Raw genomic sequence first — 27,636 nt, forward strand, 5'->3', positions numbered from 1 at the left:
TTGTGGCTCAGGTCTGGGATGTCCACTGGTTGGCCTTCCCTAGGGCCACCACGGCCCGTCATCAGTACCACGGTCCGTGAAAGGTCCCTTGGTCTGATGATAGAGCTTGATGGGGTCCTGCCTAACCTCCACGAGCACCAAGACGGCTCGTGAGGTGGTCCACGAGCCATGAAGGGCCCTGTGGTCCACCTCTGCTGGGAAGGGCAAAACAACTGAAGTCCACGAGTAGGTCAATAGACCATGGACCCTATCACGGTCCTTGAACCCTGTAGTGGAGCACTGGTTCAGGTGACTTTCTGTAATTTTTTCTAGGTCTGGTTTTCGAGGTGTTACAACATTAGTGACACAATGTAGGGACAAGTATGTGTTAGTACATGGAATGTACTAAGTATGAGCCAATATGCATAAACATAGGGATGCTAACATAAGTAACTAAAACAAGTGGGCATAATTATAAACATACATTTAAAAGCTTGAAAGAAGAGATGACATGGAAATCATAGTCAAGTATATTAACATAAAGGACATAAGAAAAGCTTTGAAGAAAACTCAGTCATTTTGTGGGATATTAGCTTTAAACGACAATAAGACCATGAAAGTTATATCATGGAATTCGGTGTATTCCTCATACCGGAAGATAGAGAAACTACTTGCCAAGGTAGAATCCGTACACATCATCATTTGCTAAAGAGGATCCACTAGCTAGGTCTTTTAAGACAATCCTATGGGGGCACGTAGTTGAGACTAGAGGCTGCTACTAGAGACTACCCTATTTGAGCCTCCACCTCAAAGCCCTCTCGGTGCTAAGTCTAAATCCCAACTGAATAGATAAACGTCAACTATCATTTTCAACATAGGAAAGACAATGATCAGTACCAATCCACATTTCAAGATCAAAACATAGAATAGATCCTTAAACATAATTCAACATAGATGATAAAATCTTTCACCAAAGTGAATTCATTTGTGAGAAATACCTTTCACAATCATGATCATCATAGTAAAGTGAGAAATCTTTTTACAATAACATCAATATTTTCCTTTCAAAGCATCATCAATTCATTTAAAATGACTTCATGAAAACATACATATCTTCATAACATCATAATTAATTGTTCAAAGGTTCATCATAGAATTATGGTTGAAAAACATACTTTAGGCATGGGCAAGTGAAATTTCGACTAGATATCATAGATGAACATAAAATAATGCATTAGAAAACTTAATTAATTTGATCAATTATTAGATGAAACTCATATTCATTGAATTGAAACCCTAATTTCATCAATTGAAAATAGAATTGGAAAATTGAAATCTTTGGGACAATGGATGGAAGGACTCCATGGGTGAATACACACATACCTTGATCCTTTAAGCCCAAAGAAATGGAGAATTTGGAGACTTGATTGAAACCCTAACTTTTCTCTTCCTCCTTAGACTTGAGAGGATTTGGGAGGATGAATTTGGTCAAGTTTGGAGGATTTAGGAGAATGAGTTGAAAATGGGTCAATTGAGGCTTAAAAATGTTTATATAGGGCTTAGAGAAATTGGTAAAATGACATAGTATATGTTAAAAAAAATAGGAAAAGACCCAAAAGCCTCTTTAAAAATAACTACTCACCCCTATCTACGGTTTGGAGCTACGGTCTATAGGTCCTTCTACGGACCGTACTAGTCAACCGTAGATAGGTTACTAGGACTTCAAATGTTACCTAATTTTGACGAACCTGTGTATGACCCGTAGGTCTTCATACGAACCGTACATACTAACCGTAGAACCAACTTTTAAACTTTAAATTTGTACTAAGTCCGGGACTCACCTATGAGACCTATTAGACTCATACAAAAGTTGACGGACTATACCGATGAACCATAAAAAGGGTACTGGGCTTGATTCAAAACACTACAAGAAAATTGATTTTTAACGACCAATTCTTAATGAAAGGATATAAATCTGGTCGTTAAGGTGGACTTCTAGAGACACAATTTTTTTCAGTCATTATTTATTAATAAAAATGTGATTGAATGTTATTTTCAATTTATTTCTCCACCCACCCCTTCCCCACCTCATCCTAATAATTAAGAAATTTAAATTAAAAATATAATTAATCACTCTCTCACCCACAACCTTCCCCGTCGATTTGTTTCCCCATCTCCTCGGGAGTCTCAAAAGACTTGGTCTCTTTCCACTACGTCCATTCCCCCACCCTTTTCGATTGAGTGAGATACTTAACCGCTAATCTGGAGAGACCTGCAAACCCTTAGCATTGTGGACTGATCATTGTTGGAGAAAAATCAGCAAAGGAAATCAGAAAATAGTGATATACATATGCTGATATTTAGGCTTGTTAACAGAAATTAAGCTTAAGTCTCTTTTCAAGCCTTTTAAAAAGAAAATCAACAAGAACTCAAATTCCTCTTCTTGTATCCTTAAGTAAGTTTATGTCATTTAATTTGAATATAATTTTTTTTTCGACTTTTCCCCAATTATGAATTTATGCTTAATTATTCATTTTTTTATCAGCAGCTTTTTGGTGTGGCATGCTAGTATCTATTGATGTATTCATAGTAGCCTTGATTGACTGCAAACTAATGATTATTATTGAAAAAAATTGTTTATTTGTACTTTCAAAGAAAAAATTTACATTATCCTTCAAAAGTGTAATTCTACTTTATAATATGACATAATTTTTTTGATGTGAACTACATTGTTAGCATTTCCTCATTCTTGTTTTCTCTATTTTTAATCAAGTTATTTTGGTCACCACAAACTTAAATTGTCGCATTGATATAGAATATTTTTTAATCCAATTGCCAACACATATATTAAAAGTACTATTTTTTAATTAGCAAAATAGTGGGCGAGGATCTAACCTTTGATGTACATAAGATGTTATACAGACTGCAAAAACGAATGTAGTAAGATATCATCTCCTTCTAATCTATAGTTACTTGAATTCAGTTAGCTTACACAAAATTTAGCTTTTTCACGGCTATGTCTAATGTAGGATATTTGACCGTAGTCTAATTATGAAGGACCCTTAATATCTTTAGGTAGATTTTGGAAGGTATAATAGAATGATATGTTTATGGGCAATACAAATCTATTAGCCAATAGGTTTGCCACAAGCTTGGCTTCTCTAAAACAGTCCAATATTTGCACTTAAACTTGGTCTAGAATCTGATTTGTGAAATTTACTACATACTTCAACTTTAGGTTGTTTGTTTTCTCTGTTTTCATCATCTTGGTCACTGGTTTTAGTTGAGTTGCAGCAAAATCTTGTTATATCCTTGATATAATCACCATTTTATTCTCTCCCTTGCTGTGAAAGTTCCTTTGCTACAAAAACTTAATTCTGCTAAGTCTACAACTCTTCGAAGTTGTTGCTGCCACACTGCGAAGTTGTTGTTGCATAAGCTAAATTATGTGGCTTGAAAGAAGCTATTATCTATATTATTAATCCACATAAGTGTCATTTGCTCAATGTTCTAATGACCAGTAGATTTACCATTAAGCTTTAGAGTCCCTTTGATAATTTGGTACACAAAATTGTGAATATGATAACAAAGAGAAATGACAAACAAACAACAAGGACCATAAAAAGCCAATTTTTTGTAGATAAAGTTGAAAATGAGCTTGCTTGGAACATAATCAATACATATGGTGGAGCTCGTTTACATAGTAATCTTATTCCTCATAGAAAATTTATAAAGAGTATCAAAAAAATGAACATGTCTATTGAATCTTTTACTTATCCTTATTCTTTCTTCTATAGATGAGAGTTATATATTATGGAAAGTTATCAAGCACTTCCTTAGAAGCAAATGAGTTTGTATAGCCTGATTTACTGAGTGTTTACCAATACATGTCTTACTTAACTAATAAGATCATTGCATTAGTTTGCCCTGTAAAATAGCAAAAGTTCATTCCCAACTTGAACTTCTCTTTTCTTACAAAATCATTAGTAGTCATTCATGTAGAGTTCAGAATTTATAGTCAGCTTAATTATAAGATTATAACATATAACAACTAAACTTGAATGATTTCACAAATAATCAAAATATGTTCTCGGGGTTTTAGACAAAAATAGCTAGGACTTTTATCGATTCAATTTATCATTGTCAATCTGTAATGCCCCCCATCTTCCCACCGGAGTAGGACTGTATTGAATCGAAGTACATATGTCCTACTTTATAAAGAGTTCGACTTTACATATATACTATAAAATCATTGGCTAAACTTGGATCGAACAAGTTGCCCCTATAAAAATGGCAACAGAACGATAAGCTATATAATAACCTTCATCCTGCAATATTATTGCAGACCCTTTAGCTTTGTCTCACGCAAGTCTTATGTCTTTAGGTGGATTTTGGAAAGTATAATAGAATAACATATTTCCAAAGACTACAACTCTCTTAGCCAATCGGTTTGGCACAAGATTGGATTCCCTAAAACAATCAGTTATGTATTTGCACTTAAACATGGGCCAGAATTTGATTGTTGAAGTTTACTGCCTGCTTCAAATTTAGGTTGTTTGTATTTTCTGTTTTCATCATCTTGCTCACTTTTTTAGTTGAGTTACAGCCAAATCTTGTCATATCCTTAATATACTAACCATTTTATTCTCTCCTTTGCTGTAAAATCTTAATTCTACTAAATGTGCAACACTGCAAAGTTGTTGCTGCAACACTGTGAAGTTGTTGTTGCATTACTGCGAAGTTGTTGTTGCATTACTGCGAAGTTGTTGTTGCAACAATGCGAAGTAGTTGCTGCAACACTGCGAAGTTATTGCTGCAACACTGCGGAGTTGTTGTCGCAACATTGCATAGTTGTTGCTACATAAGCTTAATTATGTTGCTAAGACTTTTCTCCATATTCTACATCATTTTTAATCTTTAATTTTCTCCATCTTCCCAGTCGGTTTCCTTTCTTTTTGGAATTACTTACTGAATTTTACTAACAAATTCAGTAAATATATATGTCATGAAATTTCTAAAACCTTAAGGCGTTCATTGTACACTTGTTCAGAATGTCATTTTTTAAAAATATCTATAAGAAATTCAATTAAAGAAGAAAATAGAAAAATAAAGCCATCAATATATATGTTTTCGTAATTAGGAAGATTTTTGTTAATCACCAAAGTTGCAGAATTACAAATTTCAGCAGATCAACATAATCTGAATTTTCATAATACGTTTTCTCAGACTGAACTATTCTTGTCCCTCTTAACTTTGGTACTCCCTCACAATATCAATGACCTTACAACTAAAATGTACAAATATTAACCAAGACTTTAGTATAATAGCCTGCAACCTTAGTAATGCGTATACATGTGAAATGACCCAAAAGGTTCTTAAAAATGTGCTTCGGAAGTTACCGGAAACTTGTTTAGCTATATCAAAAAAATGCATTTCGTTTTTCGAAAATCCGACTTCATATTCTTGTTTAGGGGGTCAAATTGAGTGGGAAATGGGTCTAACCCAAATTTTAGAGCAACCGTATCAAAATCCGAAATTTCCAAGTGAAGCCTTTTTCGAGGGTCTAATTTGGAGGGTCATATCTCCTAGCACACAAATAATTGGGTGGCCCATAACATATCCATGGAAATCCCTTTGAGTTAGCTACCTAATGCACTTCGTTTCACCTCATTCGGAGTTCGGACGAAGAAGTTATCCCCATTTTCGTAAAATCTGTCCGGCAGGAAATGCAATTTCCAGTGAGCGTTTTTACTGTTCACCCAGCTCTTTTTTTTTTTTAAGTGTTGGACCATTTTTCTAAAGGGCATATGTTATTTCCTATATACCATTAGTTCAATTCCCATCTCTAAAACATTTCCCAAAACACCTCTCCCATACTTAGACACATTTTCTCTCAAGTTCTCTCAAGAACCCTAATCCAAAACCTTCCTCAAGATTGAAGAGACTCTTGCTCCAAGTTCCAAGCTTCCATTGAAGACACTCTCAAGACCTTCATAAGAACTCAAGGTATGTGGTGTTGAACTCATGGGTCCTTCCACCCATAGTGCCTAGACTCTATTCTACTCACTAATTCATGGTTTAAGTTAAGATTCATAAATTAGTCTTGTTCTTTGTAATAATTTCCTGCACATTGAATTTTAAACATGAAAAGTGATTGTTTTGAGCATGTTGTGACTCTAGAACTTGAATCTAAATTTGGAATGGATGTGGAGATTTTCATGTGGTATTGTGGGTGTTAAAAGGTGTTGTTGTAGGTTGTTCACTGGTTTGGCTGCATAATTACTACCCTATTTTCCATGCTCTTTGATTCCATTACATGCCTTCAAGGTGTTTGACAAAATGTCCAACTATGGAGAATTGATGAATCGATGCTTTAAAGCTTGAGTTATGAGATGTATGGCAATCCAGAGATGTGTTGATGACAAACTAAGCTTGTGTATATGTTCATTCCATACGTGAGATTGCATTAGAGCCTAATGGGAATTTCCTATATAAAGTGTTGCATGACCATGCCCGGTCCGGGGGAAAAGAACCGGACAACCATGTGAGAGGTTTATATCTCACCACCTAGGATGCTTGGGGTGTGACCAACAACAACCATGTGAGAGGTTTATATCTCACCACCTAGGATGCTTGGGGTGTGACCAACATCAACCATGTGAGAGGTTTATATCTCACCACCTAGGATGCTTGGGGTGTGACCAACATCAACCATGTGAGAGGTTTATATCTCACCACCTAGGATGCTTGGGGTGTGACCAACATCAACCATGTGAGGGGTTTATACCTTGCCACCAGGGTGTCCGGGTGTGAACGGCATCCCCCATCCTAAGTTGGGGTTATAGATTGGTTGGATCATGCATACACATATGATATCTACTATTAGTATAGATTTACTTAAACATGTTTTGACTTCACTTTGATCATGCATCCTCATATTGTTATTCATAATGCCTATGAAACTATTTCTTGTATTTCGATTGTGTCCTTGTCTATTGTTGTGTTGCACCCCGCATACTTAGTACATTCCAAGTACTAACGCATATTTTGCCTACATGATGTCACCATGTAGGGACCGGAGCTACTCTTGATCCTTCTCTCCATTCACGTGGCTAGTACGGTGCTTATCCGAGTTTGTTGGTGAGTCCTCAATGATTCGAGGGCTATGTTATGTTTCCTACTCCTATGTTTTGAGACTTTAGCTTGCAATTGTATTTTGACTATGAGGGGAGCCGGTAGTATGTCATGGCCCCCGTCCTATCTATGTATGTAGAGGTGTGCGTTGGACAAGTATTTTGTAAATGAGCTTGACTCTTGTTCTATGATGTCTTTTTGAAATGGTTTGCCCTTAGTCCCTATTTCCCGTTAATTAATGTTGATTGTACTTCCGCGACCGATGAAGTGTGATGACAAGTTTGAGAGGCTTGTTTGGGGTTCCTTTGGGTTCCTCATTCGCCATGTCACGTCTAGGCCCTAGGCTTGGGTCGTGACAACATGCTATCCTTTTGCACAAAACTAAATTAGTAGTCTCATGTTCCTCAAACATTCTTGTGTTTTTTTCAATCCAAAGTGTGTGAATGAACTCAACATGTATCATTTGTAGTAATTGTGCCATGTGACTCTTTAATTCCTTTGGTGTTTGCTATGATCTTATTGCAAATCTGTACTTAGGATGGAGGGTAGCTTCAAAACGGAGACTGATCTTGGACCATAACTGCTTAGCAAATATGCAAGTTGAGACTAAGTGAATTATGGTCTTAGGTTCCTGTTTACATAAAGGAAAAATGCGATCAATTTGTATGCCCCAAAAACTCAATCTATAATTTATTAGCAGTTTTTTGAACCATCTGTTAGTATTCTACCATGCAACTGCAACCACATTGAAAAAATAACTTTTGGTTTAGCTTGATTATGAAACATTACTCATTTTCACGAAACTTTAGGTAGAGTACCCTATAGTTGTAGATAAAATTTGATTTGTTGACCCTTTTGAAGTTAAGAGCTTCCACTTTTAGTATAATATGATATGCATCTTTTGCGCATGAATCTATAACTCAAAAAGTAAATGATTAGTTCTTACTAGTTGGTTGTTATACTATTGTATTTTTATATCTATTTTACATGCACAAAGATTATGGCGTATAATAGGTGTCTCAAGATGCTCAAAAAAGAGGTACTGGTATTTTATTTGCTTCTATGTGACTTTTTGTTGTTGTTAGTTGGCTTGAAGTTTAGTTTTGTTGGACTTACATTCAAATTTGCAGGTCTATTGGAAAAAAAGGCAAAAAAGTGGTTGAAGTGGCTCATGATGCTAGGATAAATGAAACTAGTATTTATTTTCTTCTATATAATTTTTTTTTTTGTTATTGAACTTGAAATTTTTGTTTTGGTTGACTTGATTAAAATATTTTAGCTCCTTTTGAATCTGAAAAGGCAAAAAAAATTGCTGAAACAACTAGAGATGATGAGAGAACTAATACTACTATTATTTGTGTAATCCTTTTGTTGTTAATGTACTTGAACTTTTAATTTTGTTGAAATTTATTAAAACTTGCATGGCCACTTTTTCTCCTTAAAATTCTTGTTTGGTTTGACTTACTTTAAATTTTGCAGGTCCATATGACTCTGAAAGGGCAAAGAAAGTGAGGGGAACAAATATTTGTAAAAATGTTTTGCGACTGAGACCTGGAGAAAAAATAAAGTCATGTTCTACCAAAATTGAGTCATTGGGCTGAATCACACCTCATTTATGAGACACTTGGTTCTGCTAGATCCTGATCATAATATGTGCTCGCTACAGGTACACTCATTGTTGGACACCGAAGAGCATAATCTTGAGCACAGGTGGGGAGTTGTTACAGTAAGGATTGCAACTTTACCTCTCAATTTTTCTCTGAATGTACAATGTATTAGATAGGGGGTCACACAAGACAACCCTTATACTTTCACACCGTATCCCCATACACATTAATCTGCTTCTTGTCAATAATTTTTCTGATTAGATAGCCACAATTTAAATTTTGTAGATCACATCACAACATGAAATAAGTCTATATTGATTAGCATTCCTTGAATTTGAGTCTTTAGAGAAAATTCAGATCATAATAGCATTCACATGTTTTAAAAGTTTTCATCTTCTAAAACAATCCTATTCAAGCTTTAAAGAATTCACTACCAAAGCAATTAGGTGCATGACTCTTGTTCTCATTAATACTAAGCATAATTGCCTGTATATCCTTCTCATTGGAAGGCCTCAGGATATCACATTCCTGAGTCACTGTTAAAGTTTGTTCTTGACCAAAGATTTTGTTACTAGCCTTGTTTTAACGGCCTACTGAATCACATTGCATAGAATGAATATAACTATAAAAAACATCAACCATCTCTCCTAATCATGATGTATTTTCCATTGCCCAATATGGTTTTGGTTACAAACAAATGCTTACATGTTTACTCAACAGTAGAGCTACACAAGTAACATTGCAAGTCATCTACAGGTATATTCAATTGAGTCAATCTCCCCTTAGTGAGAAACCACTCCTTTGTAGTTAGCGATACAATAAACATATGTTTTACTGTGCTAATGTATTCCAGATTAAGGCAGTAATTTCAATCTTTACTTAGCTTCCCAGGATAACCAAATAGTTGTTCAAAATAGAGTACCTCACTCCTGAAGATAGGTTGTATCTCCCCTATGTACACCACACTCTCACGCCATCCTCCAATAGTAACCTTAGCTTAACTGTGTAGCTCAACCAAGTATATATCCATCCTTCATGACTTGTGATCAGATTATTGGTAATGAGCTTGCACACTGTACATAAAACTTTACAGTGGGGATGATAGTGTAGGCATCAAATTCTTTGCAGATCATGATTCTCTATATGACAACATCAGTTTGAGTTTCAACTGAATTTGTTGTTTCATCCATGAAAAGAATCATACTATTCTTGAGCACGAGCCTCCTTAAGCAAATGAGTTGCCTTTGTTTAGTCTTCGTGGATCATGATCCTTTGGATGAAAACATCACTTTGAGTATCAACATAATTTGTTGCTTCATCCATGAACAAAATCTTACTATTCTTGAGCATGAGCCTCCTTAAGCAAAGGAGTTGTCTTTGTCCAACACTCCAATTTTCTCCACTTTCTACTACTGAGGAATTAAGTTTTCCAGGCTTTTCTGTTACCATATCTTTTAATTGGCAACGTTCAAGACTCAATAGATATAAAAGAAAAACGTTTATGAGATTGTATACAACTTACACTTCTCGATAAAACGGAACATTATATATCTCTTTAGGCCTTAGTTTTAGCACTTTTTCCTAAAAAAGATTTGATGGGAATGCTATACAGACCTATCAAAATGCTTCTATTGCCTTCAACACTTTACTTGGAAGTAAGAACATGTAGAACCAGTTAAACTGTATTCTAAATATCAATGTTTGTATCAATTGTAATTTTCCAACATATGATAACTTCTTCACAGTCCAAGAGGATATTCAATACTTGACAATGTGCATTATTTTACTTCTTTTGAGATTATCTTTAGTCAAACATGCTTTAGAGTATTTTTCAAGTGGAGCAAATCACCTTTTGCTACTTTGGTGATTAAATTACTCAATTATGTTTAAAACTTAAGTTATTAGCTATGCAGTTACTAGTTGATCTGAAGTTATTCTTTTTACAGATGAATAATTTGAAGATTAAAGAACAAGATGTTGAATAATTGTGGAGCTAGCTAAAGTGAATACTATATTTTTATTGTTGGTGCATAGACGTTTGTACCTATGCTGCAATTTTATTTTCTCAATTTTTAGGATTTGATAGATGTCGAACATGTATGTTATAATATTATGTAAAACATGTATGTTTTTTAGATATTATGTTGAACATGTATATCTTTTTACATATGCTTTTCAGCAATTAAATTAATGTATGTTTCAGTTCTTTGTTAACAATAAAAATTTATATCAATTTTTTTTATTGCGTGTGTACAGAAAATGATATGATACTATACTTTGGAACTGCCAGAAAAACAATAAAATTTATGTAATTATTTCAATTAAATTTACAAACGAAAGCTTGGTCATTAAAGTAAAGTAATCAACGAAGGGTTTCGGCCGCTAAAAGTACTTATAACGACCGGAATTTATTGTTTTACTTCATGGTTTTAACTACCAAATGATCATCCATGAAGGGGAATTTTTGGTCGTTGTAAGTAACTGTAACGACCGAATTAATTGTCATTGCTAAATGACACTTAACGACCGGTAATGCAATCCGGTCATTAACCTTTAACGACAGAACTTTTAACGACCGGTGGCGACCAATTTTTTTCCGGTCGTTATAGACTTTTAACAACTGGAATTGGATTGTTAACGATTGAATTTCCTTTCGCTAAAAGTCATTCTTCTTGTAGTGAAAATTCATTTTCCCAGTTTCTATGATTCCCATCTATGACCCTTAGGAGCGTCTATGGTTTGTAGATCTAGACACCAGCCTGAATTGCATTTTTCTTTTCCAAATTTGAGGTGTTACAATCAACTTATTTTTTGACATGCATACACTTTTGGTTACCCGAAGCTTTCAATTTCATCATTCAAAGATCAAATAAGCTTTTCTATCTCTTCTTATTACTTTGTCATTTTCATTTTATTATTTAATATTCACTTAATATTATTTTCTTGCCGTTGCTTCAAACCCCATATCAAAAAGATTTTGAACTAACATGGATTAATTGCATTGCTAAAGACCTTATTCAAATAAATTTAATTTTTTTTTTCTAATTGAATTTTAAGCTAAATAGATACCTCAGATATTCAACTAAAGGGGAGTTTCCATTTTCACGACAAGTTAGATTTTAACTCTTAGTTTGTTTGCTTTACCTTAAAAGAATGTTATATGTGTTACTTCTATGCATTTAAATCATCTTAGTTTATGTGTGTGTGCAAGTAGGAGCTAGATAGACTAGTTTTGAAATATCCAGAGTTGATTGTGAAGGTATTGTTATGTGTTTTCATATGATTTGATACTCCTAGCATATCGTTTCATATGATATAATATTATGCAGTTGTTAAGCATGCTTTACATTTTGTTAGCCTTAAAAGATTATTTGTATTTCCTTGTAATAGCTATTTAGCTTTTTAACATACTTTATCACTATATTGGATACACAAACACAATTTATATTTCACATGTGTACTGAGCATATTGAACTTGAATGAGCATACTTGTGTCACCAGAGTCCACTTTTTTTTATATTCATTCTATTTAAAAAAGAATGACCTACTTTTTATTTTAGTCTGTTTATAAAAAAAAAAAACCCTTTATTGTAAAACTAAAGCAAAATAAGACAAGAAATATAGAAGATGAAAGTAATAGAAATAGGGAGACAAGAGATGAGAGCTTTTCTTATTATTTCAAGTCTTCAAGTGTTCACCAAATTTTCAAGTGTATACAATATGAATCATTATGTCTCTATTTATAGTGTAACATAGAGGCATACAAAATGTTAGTCATAAACATGACATTAGTATGAATATAATGTGGAGGTTATGATTGTCTTCATAATGGAGGAAAGTAATAGAGTAACTTCTTGATGCAGTGGACATCCACAATATATTATTTTATAACACTCCCCCTTGGATGTCATAGATAATATGCCTCCTTAAAATCTTACTAGGAAAAAACCCCGTGGGAAAATATCCTAGTGAAGGAAAAACAGTACACATATCTTTTAATACGCTTTGAATGTTGCCTTGTTAAAAAGCTTACTAGGAAAACCCAATTGGGATAAAACCATGGTTAAGAAAAAGAGCGCAACGCATATTTTTCTCCCCCTGATAAAAACTTTACTTGATATCTTGGAGACGATGCATTTCAATCTTATATGAAAACTTCTCAAATATTGATGTTGGCAATCCTTAGTGAATAAGTTTACAAGATTATCACTTGAATTGGTCTTTGACCGTCAATCTCACCATTTTGTTGAAGATCATGTGTGAAAAAGACTTTTGGTGAAATATGTTTATGCTTTGTCCGATCTCCTTTGATTGCATCCTCCCTTCAATTGAGCTATATATATGGTGGCTGGGATATCCTTTTCAAAAGAAAATCACATATTTTCTGAATATGATAGATCATGATTCCAATCAAACACACTCCCGACTTAATTCATAGATCAATATTATTTCTGCATGATTTGAAGGAGTGGTTATCAATGTTTGATTCTTTGAATTCCAAGATATTATTATTTCTTCATATGTAAACAAATAGCTCATTTGTGATCGAGCTTTATGCAGATCAAATAAATATTCTGTATCTACATAATCAAATCATTTCTGACTGAGAGATTGATCATTTCAATTTTATTGAAGCTCGTCTTTTCTTCTCAAAGAAAACCACACATCTTCTATGTGTTGAGTCACTTGCTTTGTTAGTTTCTTACCATAACTTGAATGATATTATGACAGTCGACAGTATCTTTGATATGAAGTAGCACTCAATGGTATAAATGGTTACGAGGATCTTAATTTGAATCTGTCATATAATGTGGACAAATAAATGATTGGCCAAATAAAATGCACTATTCAAGTGTATTTTGTTTCACTTAGAAAAGTGATGTTTATTTTGATTCGATTCCAATACGACATAACTTATCGAGATCTCTTCATTTTTCATCATTTTCAGGTACCTGAACCTTTGCCAAGGTTTTATGAAGTGTTATGTCATAGTGCTCTTTCAAAACACTTACCTCATTATCATGACCATTTTGATAATTTGCTCCTCTCCTTCCTCAAGGAGTTTTACGTTTGGAATCGATTGGTCTATCACGCTTCTGGCGTACCATAGACTTTGTCCTTCAAGGACTATTTATTGGAAAATTTGCAGCCTAATTAAAATATTGGGTCAGCAAATACATCTGGCAAATTATTTGCAACATTTTGCAAATGAATTATCTCTTGAACTTCAAGTTCACATTTTTTTTTAACGAAGATCTAGATAATTCACCCCCACACATAATTTCAGCTGCTAAACATATCTCCCCCTAATGTTAGGAAATCTAACATTTTTCCCAACCTCATTTGGGGATCCATCTTTGTGCATGGTAGAGCAATAAAATCATATGTGAACACANACTTCAAGTTCACATTTTTTTTTAACGAAGATCTAGATAATTCACCCCCACACATAATTTCAGCTGCTAAACATATCTCCCCCTAATGTTAGGAAATCTAACATTTTTCCCAACCTCATTTGGGGATCCATCTTTGTGCATGGTAGAGCAATAAAATCATATGTGAACACATCAAATTTTTAGATGGAAATTATTTGGTTCCTGACCCTGAACCAATTGTGATGGGAGAACCTTGTTGGCTTGATGCATACACGTTAAATAAACACATCTCATACCAAATTTTATTTGAGAGATTTGTTCTCATAATCAATGGTCTAGCTATAATTGGAGGCATACAATTTCTGCTAAACCAACCAACATTATCAACATAATTTTATAGTTTGAAACTGTGCTCTTAATTTAACAATTCGAGCAAACAACCTTACAAAATTCAATTTTTAAGTTGACACAAATGCACATGTGACCATACCATAGATGCATCTATTAAATCATAATAGTGAACGGTCCACATGGCAGGTGAACGGGACCATATTCACCTTTCTATGTGTTCCAAATAATTTCAGGGGATACAATCCCAACCTTAGTTAATACAGTCATCATTTTGTCATGAGAACAAGCAACAAAAGAGAATCTTGAAGAATCTTTTATTTCTTCAAACATATAGTCACGTGAATTCTTAACTTCTTTTGCATCACTCTGAACCGAAATGGCCAACCGGTTATGCCAACTGATATTTATTCTAGTAAACTTTTAGTTTACTTTTTCATGTGATTCCTTCATCATGCTCATATTTTTATTCAACAAACAAGAGAAAGGAGGGTAACCTTTTATGTAAATATTCATAACCCGCTTTGGTTGTAGTAATTCGAAGATATTTAATCTTTCAATAATTTACAGTCTCAATATAATAATTTTCAATTCCTTCGAAACTTAAAATTTTTTTTTTGAGACTTACTACAATCCCAATATTATGAAAATTTCATTCCGGGTAGTAACAAATCAGCTCTTTCGGAACTCTCAATAATTTTTGTGTACTACCATAAATTTCACAACACCATTTTTATGGTGACCATCTCCTTCAAGGAGAAAATTATTATTATTGTCATGGTTAAAATTATTACATGCAAGACTTATTTCTTGACAATCAATGAAGAATTTGTGTTTCCACACAACAACATTTATTTTGATCATGGCCACAACCTTTATAGAAAAGATTTATTTTTTTTCTTTTGTCCTCCAATAGTTCATAATAAAACATACCACAATATTTGTGTAGTACTCAAAGCATATGACCAAAATGACCATTTATGTCAAAATATTTCCTTTCAACCTCTCAAACCTCCCGTAGAGGTGAGATGTGACATTCATCCAACAATACATGAACATTTTCTTATCCATACGAACACAAGTCACATTTTCTTCAAGAAATGGACTATAACCATTTGTACATTCTTCATAAGTTTTTATTAGAAACTCATTGTCATGCTTCGACATTATCAAATTTATGTGACTTACCTCAACATCACTTTAAGAGGTCAAATGTACCAATTGTACTACCGCTTTGTATTCCTTTATTTTGATGGAGGATTTACAAAACTTTTCAATTTGAGTTGCACCAACAACAATGTGCCCAACAATTTCTCATATCACTTTGATAGATAAAAATTACATTCACATTTGAAGGAGCATCTTAAGAAACAATGTGTACAATAACCTTTCGTACCACTTTAATGGACAAAATTACCTTCACATTTGAAGGACCATCTTAAGAACCCATAATGTTCTTCCTTTTAATTACCACAATGATGACCATTAACATTTTACCACACCCATATTCATACATTCAACCACTTGTCATTTTTCAGACATATTATGCACTGCTACCACATTCACATAAGAGAATGGAGCAAATTAATTGGGTAAATTTCATGACTTTCAATCAAATTATAAAACTTTATGTTAGCCATCATCATATCATCACTATAGTGCATTAGGACTTAAACCCAATGTCTTACCCATATAAAGATGCCTTTGGTCATAAATCAATGGGACTTGAACCCAACTTCTTATTGTCATGGTGCACCGAGACTTTAACTCGATGTCTTACCCACTTGGTGCGGTGAAACCTGAATTCACCGTCTTACCCTCAACCAATGTCTTAATAAATCAAATGCATTACCAAAAAATAAATATTGAATACCATAAATATAATCTGAATTTGAATTAAAATTAAATAAAAATGAACAAAACTAATTAATTAGAACAACATGTTGGAACCATATAAAAGTCCTAAGTTAATATAAATTAAAACATTTTAATAGTCCCTGTTAATATTGTTATGAAGATTATCATAATTTACTAACCATTTTAAAATAACCACAAAACAAGCTTTGTTAGTACAAATAATATATAGGATATGAAGTTACCTTGCAACCGAAGAATTACTAGGATAATTCATAAAAATCAAGAAATACCTACTATTGATTCTTGATGGAGAATGAGCAACTCGTGCTGATAACGTGTTGTAAAACTAAAGCAAAATAATACAAGAAATATAGAAGATGAAAGTAATAGAAATAGGGAGACAAGAGATGAGAGCTTTTCTTATTATTTCAAGTCTTCAAGTGTTCACCAAGTTTTCAAGTGTATACAATATGAACTATTATGCCTCTATTTATAGTGTAACATAGAGGCATACAAAATGTTAGTCATAAACATGACATTAATATGAATATAATGTGGAGGTTATGGAAGTGAAATGTTACAAGAATAATGGTTATAAAGGTGGAGGTTATGGAGGTCATGGTTATCTTCATAATGGAGGAAAATAATGGAATAACTTCTTGATGTAATGGACATCCACAATATATTATTTTATAACACCCTTTCCTTTTTTGCAATACTTTAATTTTATATTTCCACCTGACATGTTTAAGACTACAAAATTAAACAACATTTTGATACATTTGATAATAACTTTAATTTAGAACCACGATAATTTTTTTTAAGTGTGTGATACCATCATACCAATTTTTGTTTTTTTTTTTTTTTTTTTGAAGAGAATCAAGGGTCCGAACAGTCCTGACTCCTATAAATTAAGGACCATTTTGATAATTTCTCTGTAAAATTATATTTAAACAGAACCAAAGAAGCATAGTGGGTAGGACTTGGGAGAAAGGTTTGTCAGCTTGAAAAAAAGCTGTACTTTACTCTTCCTTTTTGAGTTGTGTTTCTTTGTGTGATCTAATGCTTTTCTCAATTTGAGAGAGAGGAGAAGAAGAAGAGACCATCTTTCTTCCCAAAAAAACTAGCAGCGTTGCAGTTTGCTTTTCGGTCCTTGTGTCGGTAAAGCCTTTTTTGTAATTGGGCAAGTGGATTTCTTAATTGCGTATAGCTGTCTACACGTACACTACCCCACTTTATACTGCCAGTGTCCGTGAGCCTCACAGCATTATTTGCAATTTTGGTGTTCTCCACACTTTGTTTGAACTATTTTACCCAATACTGTTTCTTTCCACCCGAATAACTGAAATTGCGTCCTCTGTTAAAGGTCTACATGCACGGCTTAAGCCGGCTAGGCAATGGCGTGTCTCCGCCATCCTCCCCTCGTTTCCGTCATGCCCGGAATAAGAACACTGATCTATCTGCTAGTTTAACCAGTGGTAATTGTCAAGTAAAGCTGCAGAATTTTGCAGAGAAGTTAGGTTTTATGATAGTATCTGCTGTTTATAGGCGAAGAGGGGTGTTACTTTTTGCTCCCTTGTTGTATATATCTGGAATGTTGTTATATATGGGTGCTTTAGGCTTTGATGCATCTCGTACAAGTGGTGGGGGAACCGGGCTGGATCCAATTGGATCAGTTTACAGGAGCCCACAGGTTTTTGAAAAGCTCTGGCCATTAATGGAGGCTGAGAACAATGGAAGCTCTAATTTGGTAATCTACTTACAATTTCTTCTCTTTCACTTCCCAGGTTTTCTTTTAGTGTGATTAAATTTCTGATATGATGTTTGTTACATGTAAGTTGGCTTGTTTGGTTAGATTTTGGAACCACAATTTTGAACATGAAATCTTAGAAAGGTAACTTGTGAACTTTAATCATGAGAATAAATTTGAGGTGTAATGAGCTTTTAGTGGCACATATCCCCTATTAGATATTCTGTCCATTTTGTATATTGCCTTACTGCTTTAGTGTTGAAAGTATAAGTTGAATTGGTTCTAATGTACTAGCTTAGTTGTATTTATGATTAAAAATGTACTAGCTTAGTTGTATTTATGATTAAAAATGTACTAGCTTAGTTGTAATAGTAGCTTAAGATATTGTTCAGGTTGTTATTAAATTAATGACTGTGAGTTAGTTACAGGTTAGTGAGTTGGTTAGATGATTAGTATATAAATAGCTCTTGTGTTAGTTTCATTGAGTCAGTATAGTTTCCATTTGAGCTCTCTGGAAAAACGCCTACGCAATTCAAATATGAGAAAGTAGTCACTAAAAAGATGCACGGTGCTACAAAAATTAGATTATGAGAAAATCGTCACCGGTAGGATGCACGGTGCTTCACAAATCAGATATGAGAAAGTAGTCATCAGAAAGCTGCACGATGCTATACAAATCAGATATGAGAAAGTAGTCACCAGAAAGATGCACAGTGCTATGCAAATCAGATATGAGAAAGTAGTCGCCAGAAAGATGCATGATGCTATGCAAACACTGACAGATATGGGGTTGACACAAAACAAACATTGAAAGTCATCAAAAATTGACGAACGATACCCTTCGGGGTGGCCAAATGGTTTGGGCTTGGGACTTCCATGTTGGAGGTCTCAAGTTTGAAACCCCTTGCCAGCGAAAGCAAGGGGTTTGCTTTTTAGGTCGAGCTTGTCGCACCGGATTTTCCTAGTGCGGGTTACCTCTCGTATGTGGTTTGCGAGCTACCATAAGAGAGGGGGTTTTACCCTATGCGCACCCAGAGGGTAGCGGATGCGGGTTTTCCTTGCCATAAAAAAATTGACGCACAATGACCTGATTGATTGAGTTTTCTCCCCCTAAATATGGGGTTCATGCATATATCATTGGCCTTATTTTTTGTAACATAACTATTGGCCAAATGAATGACATACATGGGTCAAAGTTGTCCGCCAGCCGCAGAAACTCTTTGATTCTCTATTAGGATCGTAGAAGCTCTACCGTGTGAGAAATATAAGAGAAAATATTATTGATCTGTGTATCTACATTATTATATTGAGATCCTATTTAAAGACACTACATTAGACTTCTTTTCCAACTAGGACACTACGTTACAATCCTATTCCAAGTAGGATTTTATTTACTAATCTTTTTCCAATTAGTCCCATTCCTATTCTAACAAGATGATAATTTGATCCTTAATGGAGTAAAAATGATAATTTTTCTTGTTCTTTCTTTTTGTCTTCCTACAATTTATTTCACATAGTTCTTTTTGCAGTGTGTGTATGGAATATCAATTTTGAGTTTGTATGTATTCTCTAAATAGTTGTTTTGCAATTGTCTTTTTGGTGAATATTTGTTATGGAAGTTCATAGCACTAACCCGAAAGTTTGTTTGGTGTGAACTATGCAGTTAACAAATGTGTGGAATCCTAAGTTGCATCAAGTTTGGAAGCCTTCTATTGCCCATACTGTTTCTCAAGAAGGTTTTCATTTTTTTCAGCCAGTAGCAATGCTCCTATTATTTGTTTATTTTTCTTGCAGTTAGTGTTAAATTCTCTGAACTTTTATATTGATGCAAAGCAGTATACTTCCTTAGTCCCAAAGTAAGATTGCTAATGTTTGAAATTGCCCAATTACTGCTTTCAAGAGTTAAAGATGGTTAGCTACCATGCCAAGAACATATCAAGAAAGTATCTCTGGTCTTCTTTATCCAGTTCTAACAAACTCTCCCATCTTCCCTTTCAGCTCCATAAAGGAATTAAAGAAATCTAAATAGGAAACTATTTGGATTTCTTTGATTTGCTAGGGCATATAGGACAGCCTAGTGGTGGCAAAATGAGCCCATATTTTGTTAACTTGCCCAACCTGCCCATTTTTCAATGGGTTGGGTGAGTGATATTTTGTACGGGTAAAATTTGGGTTTCAACCCATATTTAGCCCATGGAAATATGGGTAAGTAGGGGTAAAATATGGGAAAACATGGATTTGCTACATTTGTGAATAATTTTCCTCATCAAAGTTCTATTTTTCACTATTGCTACTTTCTGTAACTGGTACCATAATTATGGTTTTCTCTTTCTTCTATCTGTTATACATGATTAAAAATGTTGTGGAATGAATATGATGTAAATTACTTTCTTGTTTGGGTTTTAAAATATCAAAGGAAGAATTCATATTTTGGCGTTAATAGGAAGTTGAGCACTTGAACAGTACATATGCATGAAAGTCAATTTTAATGGATATATGCATTCAAAGTACTTCTGCCAACTATCATGTGTGGTTAGGTGTTTACTTGCAAAGATATAAATAAAATTCTATGCTAACAAATCCATTTATGAAAAGTTTTTGATTACTACCTAGTATTAGGTATTTCAGACCGAACTATCGGTTTCTTCTCTGCTTCTAGGGATGGCTATGGGGTGGAGTGGTTGTGGGGGGGGGGGGGGGNNGGGGGGGGGGGGGGGGGGGGGGGGGGGGGGGGAAACCCGCGTAGACTTTAACCCGTCCCCCATGGCAAAAGTTTCTATTTTCAACCCGCCCCACCTGGCCTCGTATAATTGCCCCACCTGGCCTCGTATAATTTTCTAGTTTTTTGTTAAATGACTTTGGTAGTAAAATATGATATTCATAAATAGAAAAAAAGCATTGTCTTGCTAAGTCGTTTTAATTAATTTATATTGTTATTGTAATTCTTTATTAAAACAAAGTTATTTTCTTTCACAGATGAAGCTTATATACAGTTTCTTTTTCCAGTTTCCCTCAATCTCTAGGCAATTTCCATTCTTTTTCTCCTCTGTTTTGCAGCATTTTGCTTTCTCAACCCCCCTCCCTTCCCCCGATAGTACTTTGAATAAGGTTGTTAAATAAATGCTTAGCTCAGTATATAATTTAGAGAAACTGTTAACTAATATAACAATAGTTTCTTACTAACCACTCTGATATTGAGCACGACTAGTGATTTATTTATTACTATTCCTAGCAGATTCTAGCTAATCAGATATATTAATAATTCTTTAATGCTATATATAATTAGTTAAATCAACTGCCCTTAATTCCTAATAAAATGCAACTAGAATCTCTTCTATATTTTGAGCAGAAGATAAAGTTTTTCTCCTGTAAGTGTCAGTTCCGAAGTGTGAAGGGAGAAAACTTGCACCCTGCCTTGCACCCGCATAAAACCATACCTGCCCTGCGCCGCATAAGGCAAAGCCGCCCCGTTGCCATCCCTATCCCTTCTTCTTTTACTTTTTTTTTTCTTCTTCTTAGTTGTTGTACAGTAGTATTTTTCGAATTTATAGCGATTGAAAAATAGTGTTTTGAAGAAATTGAGAAATTTGAAATATAAAAAGTGAGATTAATCAAATGGGTCTTGAAAAAAAATGAAAAATCACTATTATTGCAAAATGGATTTTTTATATTTGCTGTTCTTTGGACAAATTAGTGATTGGGATTTGTTCTTTATGATATATAAAATGTATGTTTCAAATTTGAGCTTATTTGAATAGATTTTTTTTTTTTTTGATGACAAAAAATTAAACGCTAACATATTTGAATAGATTTTGGTTCTTGAATTGTTGAAATTTGCAGAATAGTTTTATTTAGAATTTCGACTTTCGGCTTAAGGAGATAAATTTGGGTTAGGACCCAAACCATATTTTACCCAACAGGTTTTTTACCCGTTGTAATATGGGTGGGTTGCAACACAACCCATTTTTGTCAAATCCATTTTCAACCCACCCATTTGCCACCACTAGGTCTTTGGCTGCCCTTGTTGAATATCCAAAATCAACTTATCCTTATGGCCTTGTTAAAGAGATTCTGAATTATTAATGTCTAGTAATGGATATTATTTTTGTGCTTCAAGGTTTTGCAGAACTGCCAAAGTCGAATGGCTACCTCATAATTGAAGCAAATGGTGGATTGAACCAACAAAGGTTATCGGTATGTTCTTTAGATATATTTTGGTCTGTTGGATTGCCATCTTGAGAGAATTTGTGAACGCAGCCCAAATTTGGTTAACTTTTTTTTCTTTTTTCTCTTGTTTAGTGACTGCATAATTTTGTTGCTCTGAAATCCGTTTTAGTGGCAAAATTTAATTTGTTCACATGCACACTACAGATTAGATAAATGTTGTATTTAAATAATTTTGGTTTAGCCCATTTCAGTTGTTCACTAAGGGCAATTCAAATAGTTAAAGTACCCTTCAATAAGAGGTAGCAGCGAAGGTTCCTAACTGACTTCTATGCTCCAATATTATATCTAAAAATTCTTTATTAGCTTGAAAAAGTTTGTACAAAGACTGCAGTTTTATTGTTCTGAAGGAACTATTATAAAAAGAAAGCAAAAGGTGAACACAACCAACCAACTATTCCTAATAGAATAAGAGGAAATGAAAGAAAAACAAGCTGAATTGTGAGTTGATGAGAGAGAGTAAGAGAAATGCTTCTTGCTCCTTGTCAAAAAGTAGGAGATGTCTTTTTGTAGAATTTAGTAGGAGGAAACAATAATTCTCATTCCTATGTTGCTTTACAGTCTGATACAGTAGTTTTAGGAAGACTATACACAATAATAAGGAAACTAATGTCTAAGCTTGAGGGATTCTAATTTTGAACTCAAGGGATGAGTTTCCTGAAACACCGACAACAACAACAACAACTACTCCGCCTCAATCCCAAGTTCCCTAAAATATCAAGTTCCTATAATCAAGGATCCTGATAAATTAGGAACAGTCTTATGTGAAAAACCTTAACAAGTAAATGTAAAAGATTACAGTAGATTCTTGACACTCCCCAAAGCTGGTACATAGATATCTATCATGTCCAACCTGTTAATTAGAGATTCAGAACTCGGCTTACGCAATCCTTTAATGAGAATGTCTGTAAGTTGATGTGATGTTTATTAAATGGCATGGAGGAATTTGCCTCCTTAATATGATCTTGGACAATCCTCACCTTTTGAGGTAACTTTTGGGTTTGAGTTAGGTCCAAAGTCTATTTCTTTATGGGGCAAGTACATACATAACCATTTGGCTGAAATAGTGACAACCAGATGACCACATAAAATCAGAAGACATATCGTAGCCAAAATGTATATCATATACTATATATACACTTATAATATACTTCATATAAAATACATTTGTTATACACTTCATATTGCACAGTGTGTATGTTATACACTTTTCATACATTATATATCCATATTATATACTTCTTTATCAGAACCCACCGTTGTCTCTGTAATCCTCCACACCCATTTTCTGGAAAAAATTGTGTGTATTTAATGTATAATCAACATATACTCCTTGCATAATATACACACCTTAATTATACACATATTATACTGTTATAATACACTGTTTACACAATGTATAAATGAGGACAAACTTGGTTGGAAAAAATATATTCTCCAGTAGTGACGATCTGGTTAATTTTCAGTTTGATCTAAAAGTTTAAAGTGTGTTTCCAGAGAGATTCATGATGGTGTGAACATGTGAGGAACAAAGAAGATAAAGAAAAGAGGATGTGAGTTGAGATTCTTACCTATGTTGCATTTTTAAACCGTTGGTCGTCGATAATGAGCTTTCTAGCTCCGCTATCAGATCCATCTCCCTCATAGTTTTCTTGGCTGAAAAACCTTCAATTCCGATGGTCCATTTTTTGGTTATTTCGAGATCTTCTTAGTTATTGTATTGTCTCGGTATTCTCTGGCGATAACCGTGGTAGAGCCCTACCTATTTTAAAATCTCAAATATGTTTTTGCTTTGGTTTACTTCGATTGATGTCAACTCTAGAGTGACAAGCATGGAAAAAGGAGAGATAGAGATCAAAATGGAGATGGGGGTGATGACCGGTGGGAACAAATAGCCCAGTGCTCTAAGATATCAAGCTGTTATATATCAAATACTGACAGGATATCACAGAGGATTGGTTCATTCCTTAAAAAAGCACTCCTCAGGCCTATATGATACCCACATGGTATAATATCATATACTGACAAGGAATCGTAAAAGACAGGTTCATTCCTTCTAAAGGTAATGGAGTTTTTGATGGATGAGCACCAAATGGCTTTTCTAAATGGATATGGATACAACAATCTTGGCAAATGAATTAGTGGACTGTACGGTGAAACATAATCTACCAGGAGTCTTATGCAAGCTAGACATTGAAAAGGCCTATGACCATGTTAATTGGTCCTTCCTCCTAAAGATTCTGAGAGATATGGGTTTTGGGAACAAATGGATCAACTAGGTTAATTTCTGTATATCTATTGTGAAGTTCTACCTTATCGTTAATCTCAATCCTGAAGGTGTTTTCCAGTCACAAAGAGGTTTGAGACAAGGCCACCCCATGTCACCATTCCTGTTTATCTTAGCTATGGAGGGTCTCAACTCCATGATCAGGAAAGCAAGTGAGAATTGGTGGTTGCACGGTTTCTGTTCAAATGCAAATAGGGGGGACGCATTGGAGATCTCACACCTGCTATATGCAAATACCTCCTTGTTTTCTTTTTTTTGGAGTAGAAGTAAATAAAATTAGACACTTGAGGGCCATTTTAACCATTTTGAGGGCGTATCAGGACTCCATGTCAATTGGCACAAAAGTTGGTTATACACCATTAACCAGGTTGATAATATGCAGGTACTTGGTAAGAATCTAGGATGCCAAGTGGCCTCTCTCCCAGCAGAAACCTTGGAATGCCTCCTAGTGCAAAGAACAAAGACGTGGAATTTTGGAGTGAAGTTCTAGAAAGATGTGAGAGAAAGCTAACAAGATGGAAAAGCCAGTATCTATCCTTGGGACCCAAGGCTGAGTAACTCTCATCAAATCAGTGAGGGATGCATTCCCTACATATATGATGAGCTTATTCCCAATAACAAGTAGTATAGAGATGAAAACCAACAAATCAAGAAGAGTTTTCCTTTGTCAGGGCAATAAAGAGAAGCTTGGATATAATTTTGTTCAATGGGATGTAGTGACACTACGCAAAATTTAGGGTGGTCTGGGTATAAAGAAGTTGAGTGTGCAGAATGCCAGGATGCTGAAGAAGTGGCTATGGAGGTTTTGTAGTGAAGATTTGACTTTGTGGAGGAGATTCATATCACATAAATACGGTCTCCAAATCAGTTGGATGACTGAAGAGGCAAATGGCACCTTTGGACTATGTTGTTCGGACTCTTCAAAAATGTCAACACGTGTGTGTCAGATTCTCCAAAGGTGGAGTATATTTGGAAAATCCGACATGGGTGCGACATCAAAAGTGAAGAGTCTGTGCAACTTTGCCTTTGGATGCTGTATCTGGAAGACAATCAGAAGATTGTGGCGATCCTTTATCCCCAACCTATCCTTTAGGATTGGTGATGGGTGAAAATCAGTTTTTGGAATTAGTTCTGGTTAGGGGAAGAAAATTTGAAGAACATGCTGTCAGACCTTAATATTTTGATGGCCGCTGAGGCACAAGTGTGGAGCCCTCAAGGTTGGGATTTAATTTTTTAGGAGGGTTTTGAATGATTGGGAGATTGGTAGAGTGGCAGGTTTACTATAGATACTAAATGCATTCCCAGGTGTCACTAAAGGTCCTGATATTCCAATCTCGAAAATGCACAGAAAAGGGACATTTTGTCTGAAGTCTTTACTGGAGCTTAAACTCTAGTCAGACAATGTAAATGAAATGACCTTGGAAACTAATTTGGAAAATCAAGATTCCTCACAAGGTCTCAGGTTTCACTTGGTTGGCAATTGGAAAGCATGTTCCCCATGAAGTGTTAGAAAGAAGAGGTCTACAGATTTGCTCCAGGTGTTACATGTGTGGGAAAGAGGCAGAAGTTGACCGTCACTTATTCTTTGCAGAACAACTGTAAATTTGTGGGACATGTTCTTATGTATACTTGGGGTTTACTGGATAATGACCAGGACTACTTTAGACATGCTGAGACAGTGGGAAGTAGTGGGCAGAATAAGAAGATTCAAAGAGGACAGGTGGAAATGTATCCCTTCTTGCAATTGGACATTGTTGAAGGAAAAAAATGACAGATCCAATGATGGGAAACCGAACAACATCCCTAGCAGCATCCAAAAATTCAAGAATAGCTTGAGTCTGTTGTATTTTTGGTGTAAACAGGATTTGGTGGGGGAGGTAGAAAGTTTAGTGGACTTCATAGCTCAATTGTAAAATTTTTTGCCCAGTTTTTAGCTTTGTAATTACCCTATGTGGGTTGTAAATCCCACCTCGTCAGTCTTTTGCTGTTGAGTTTTTTTATGTGAATATAAAGTTACCTTTATAAAAAAAAGATGTTCTTCATGTGGTGAAGGCATGACTGACCTACTATAAGGACAACAGATTGAATGTCTGGCCAAGTCACAAGTGTGAGAGAAGTAGATAAGTTTTCTTCATCTTTTGGTACTGTGCCACAATGCCAGAAGCTCTAGTTTCTCTTTTGTTTCGGACTTGCAATTGACATCAATTGGCATTTTTGCCAGTTTACATCTACTTAGTCCCATCTCTTTAAGTAAGTTACTCACATAATTTTTATGTCAAACTGACGCGCCTCCTTTTGAGCAAGCTATCTCCATGCCAAGAAGACATCACAAGCTCCCAAGTCCTTAATCTCAAACTTAGATATCAATTTTTTATTCAACAACATTTCTTCTTGATCATCTTCGATGAGGATGATGTCATCAACATTCACAATCAAAACAACTATCTTTCCTTTCGCTAGAGCTTCACAAACAAGGTATGATCTCCTTGCCCTTCGGATTATCCTTGATATTTTACAACTTGAGAGTGAACTTCTTGAATCAAGTTGTAGATGACTTTCAAAGGTTTCACGGTTATGGCAAGGTATCCTACAATATCGCACCACAGTTTTTTTCTTATCATTTTCTGAGTCACTTCACATTGTAACTAGAGCAGAGTTTCCTATGGCAGGTTTGGGTCATGGTCAGGTCTTGGCATGAATATTCTTCTAGTTTCTTCTCCTCTAATTTCGGAAATGGCTTCTGGTATTTAAAAGGCTTCTTCCCGAGAATCCTGTCCCTTCATCAAAAAATTCAGCCCAGCCAAAAAAACAGAGAAACTTTATTAATTTCAAAGAAAATGATAAACTTCATCATATCTTCACTTTTCATGAACCTGATTGTTGAAACCTATGATTTATGGAATATTGTAATGGTAAAACGATCCTTACTAACACTCCATACAAATCCAATCATTGTTCAAATTAAAGCTCTTTTCAAAAGAGTTTTCCAACAAGACAAGATTATTGAGGGTGCTTTTTATGTATCAAAAGAAGAAAGAGAAAGAGGAAGAGGAAGAAATTTTGCAAGTTCAAAAA

The 27,636-nt window shown here is 34.7% G+C and overlaps 2 protein-coding genes across 6 annotated transcripts in view; both read left to right on the plus strand.

Moving 5' to 3' along the window:
* LOC125854934 (OVARIAN TUMOR DOMAIN-containing deubiquitinating enzyme 1) overlaps positions 1–27,636 on the plus strand; it is a 1,192,864-nt gene that overhangs the window by 753,748 nt on the left and 411,480 nt on the right. The gene's annotated exons all lie outside the window — the stretch shown is intronic.
* The window catches only part of LOC125854920 (O-fucosyltransferase 9), a 44,059-nt gene continuing 33,703 nt past the window's right edge, over positions 17,281–27,636 (plus strand). The window contains exons 1-3 of one of the 4 annotated variants that reach the window (XM_049534524.1): positions 17,281–18,050; positions 19,714–19,786; positions 22,168–22,244. In XM_049534524.1, coding sequence (XP_049390481.1) covers positions 17,673–18,050; positions 19,714–19,786; positions 22,168–22,244 — 528 coding nt within the window. In that variant the 5' untranslated portion in view covers positions 17,281–17,672. The remainder of the gene's footprint in view (positions 18,051–19,713; positions 19,787–22,167; positions 22,245–27,636) is intronic. The other 3 variants (XM_049534522.1, XM_049534523.1, XR_007445431.1) reach the window with 3 other exon arrangements.

The sequence above is a fragment of the Solanum stenotomum genome, chromosome 2 (genome assembly GCF_019186545.1).
Source record: "Solanum stenotomum isolate F172 chromosome 2, ASM1918654v1, whole genome shotgun sequence".
In the NCBI taxonomy this organism is placed as follows: Eukaryota; Viridiplantae; Streptophyta; class Magnoliopsida; order Solanales; family Solanaceae; genus Solanum; species Solanum stenotomum.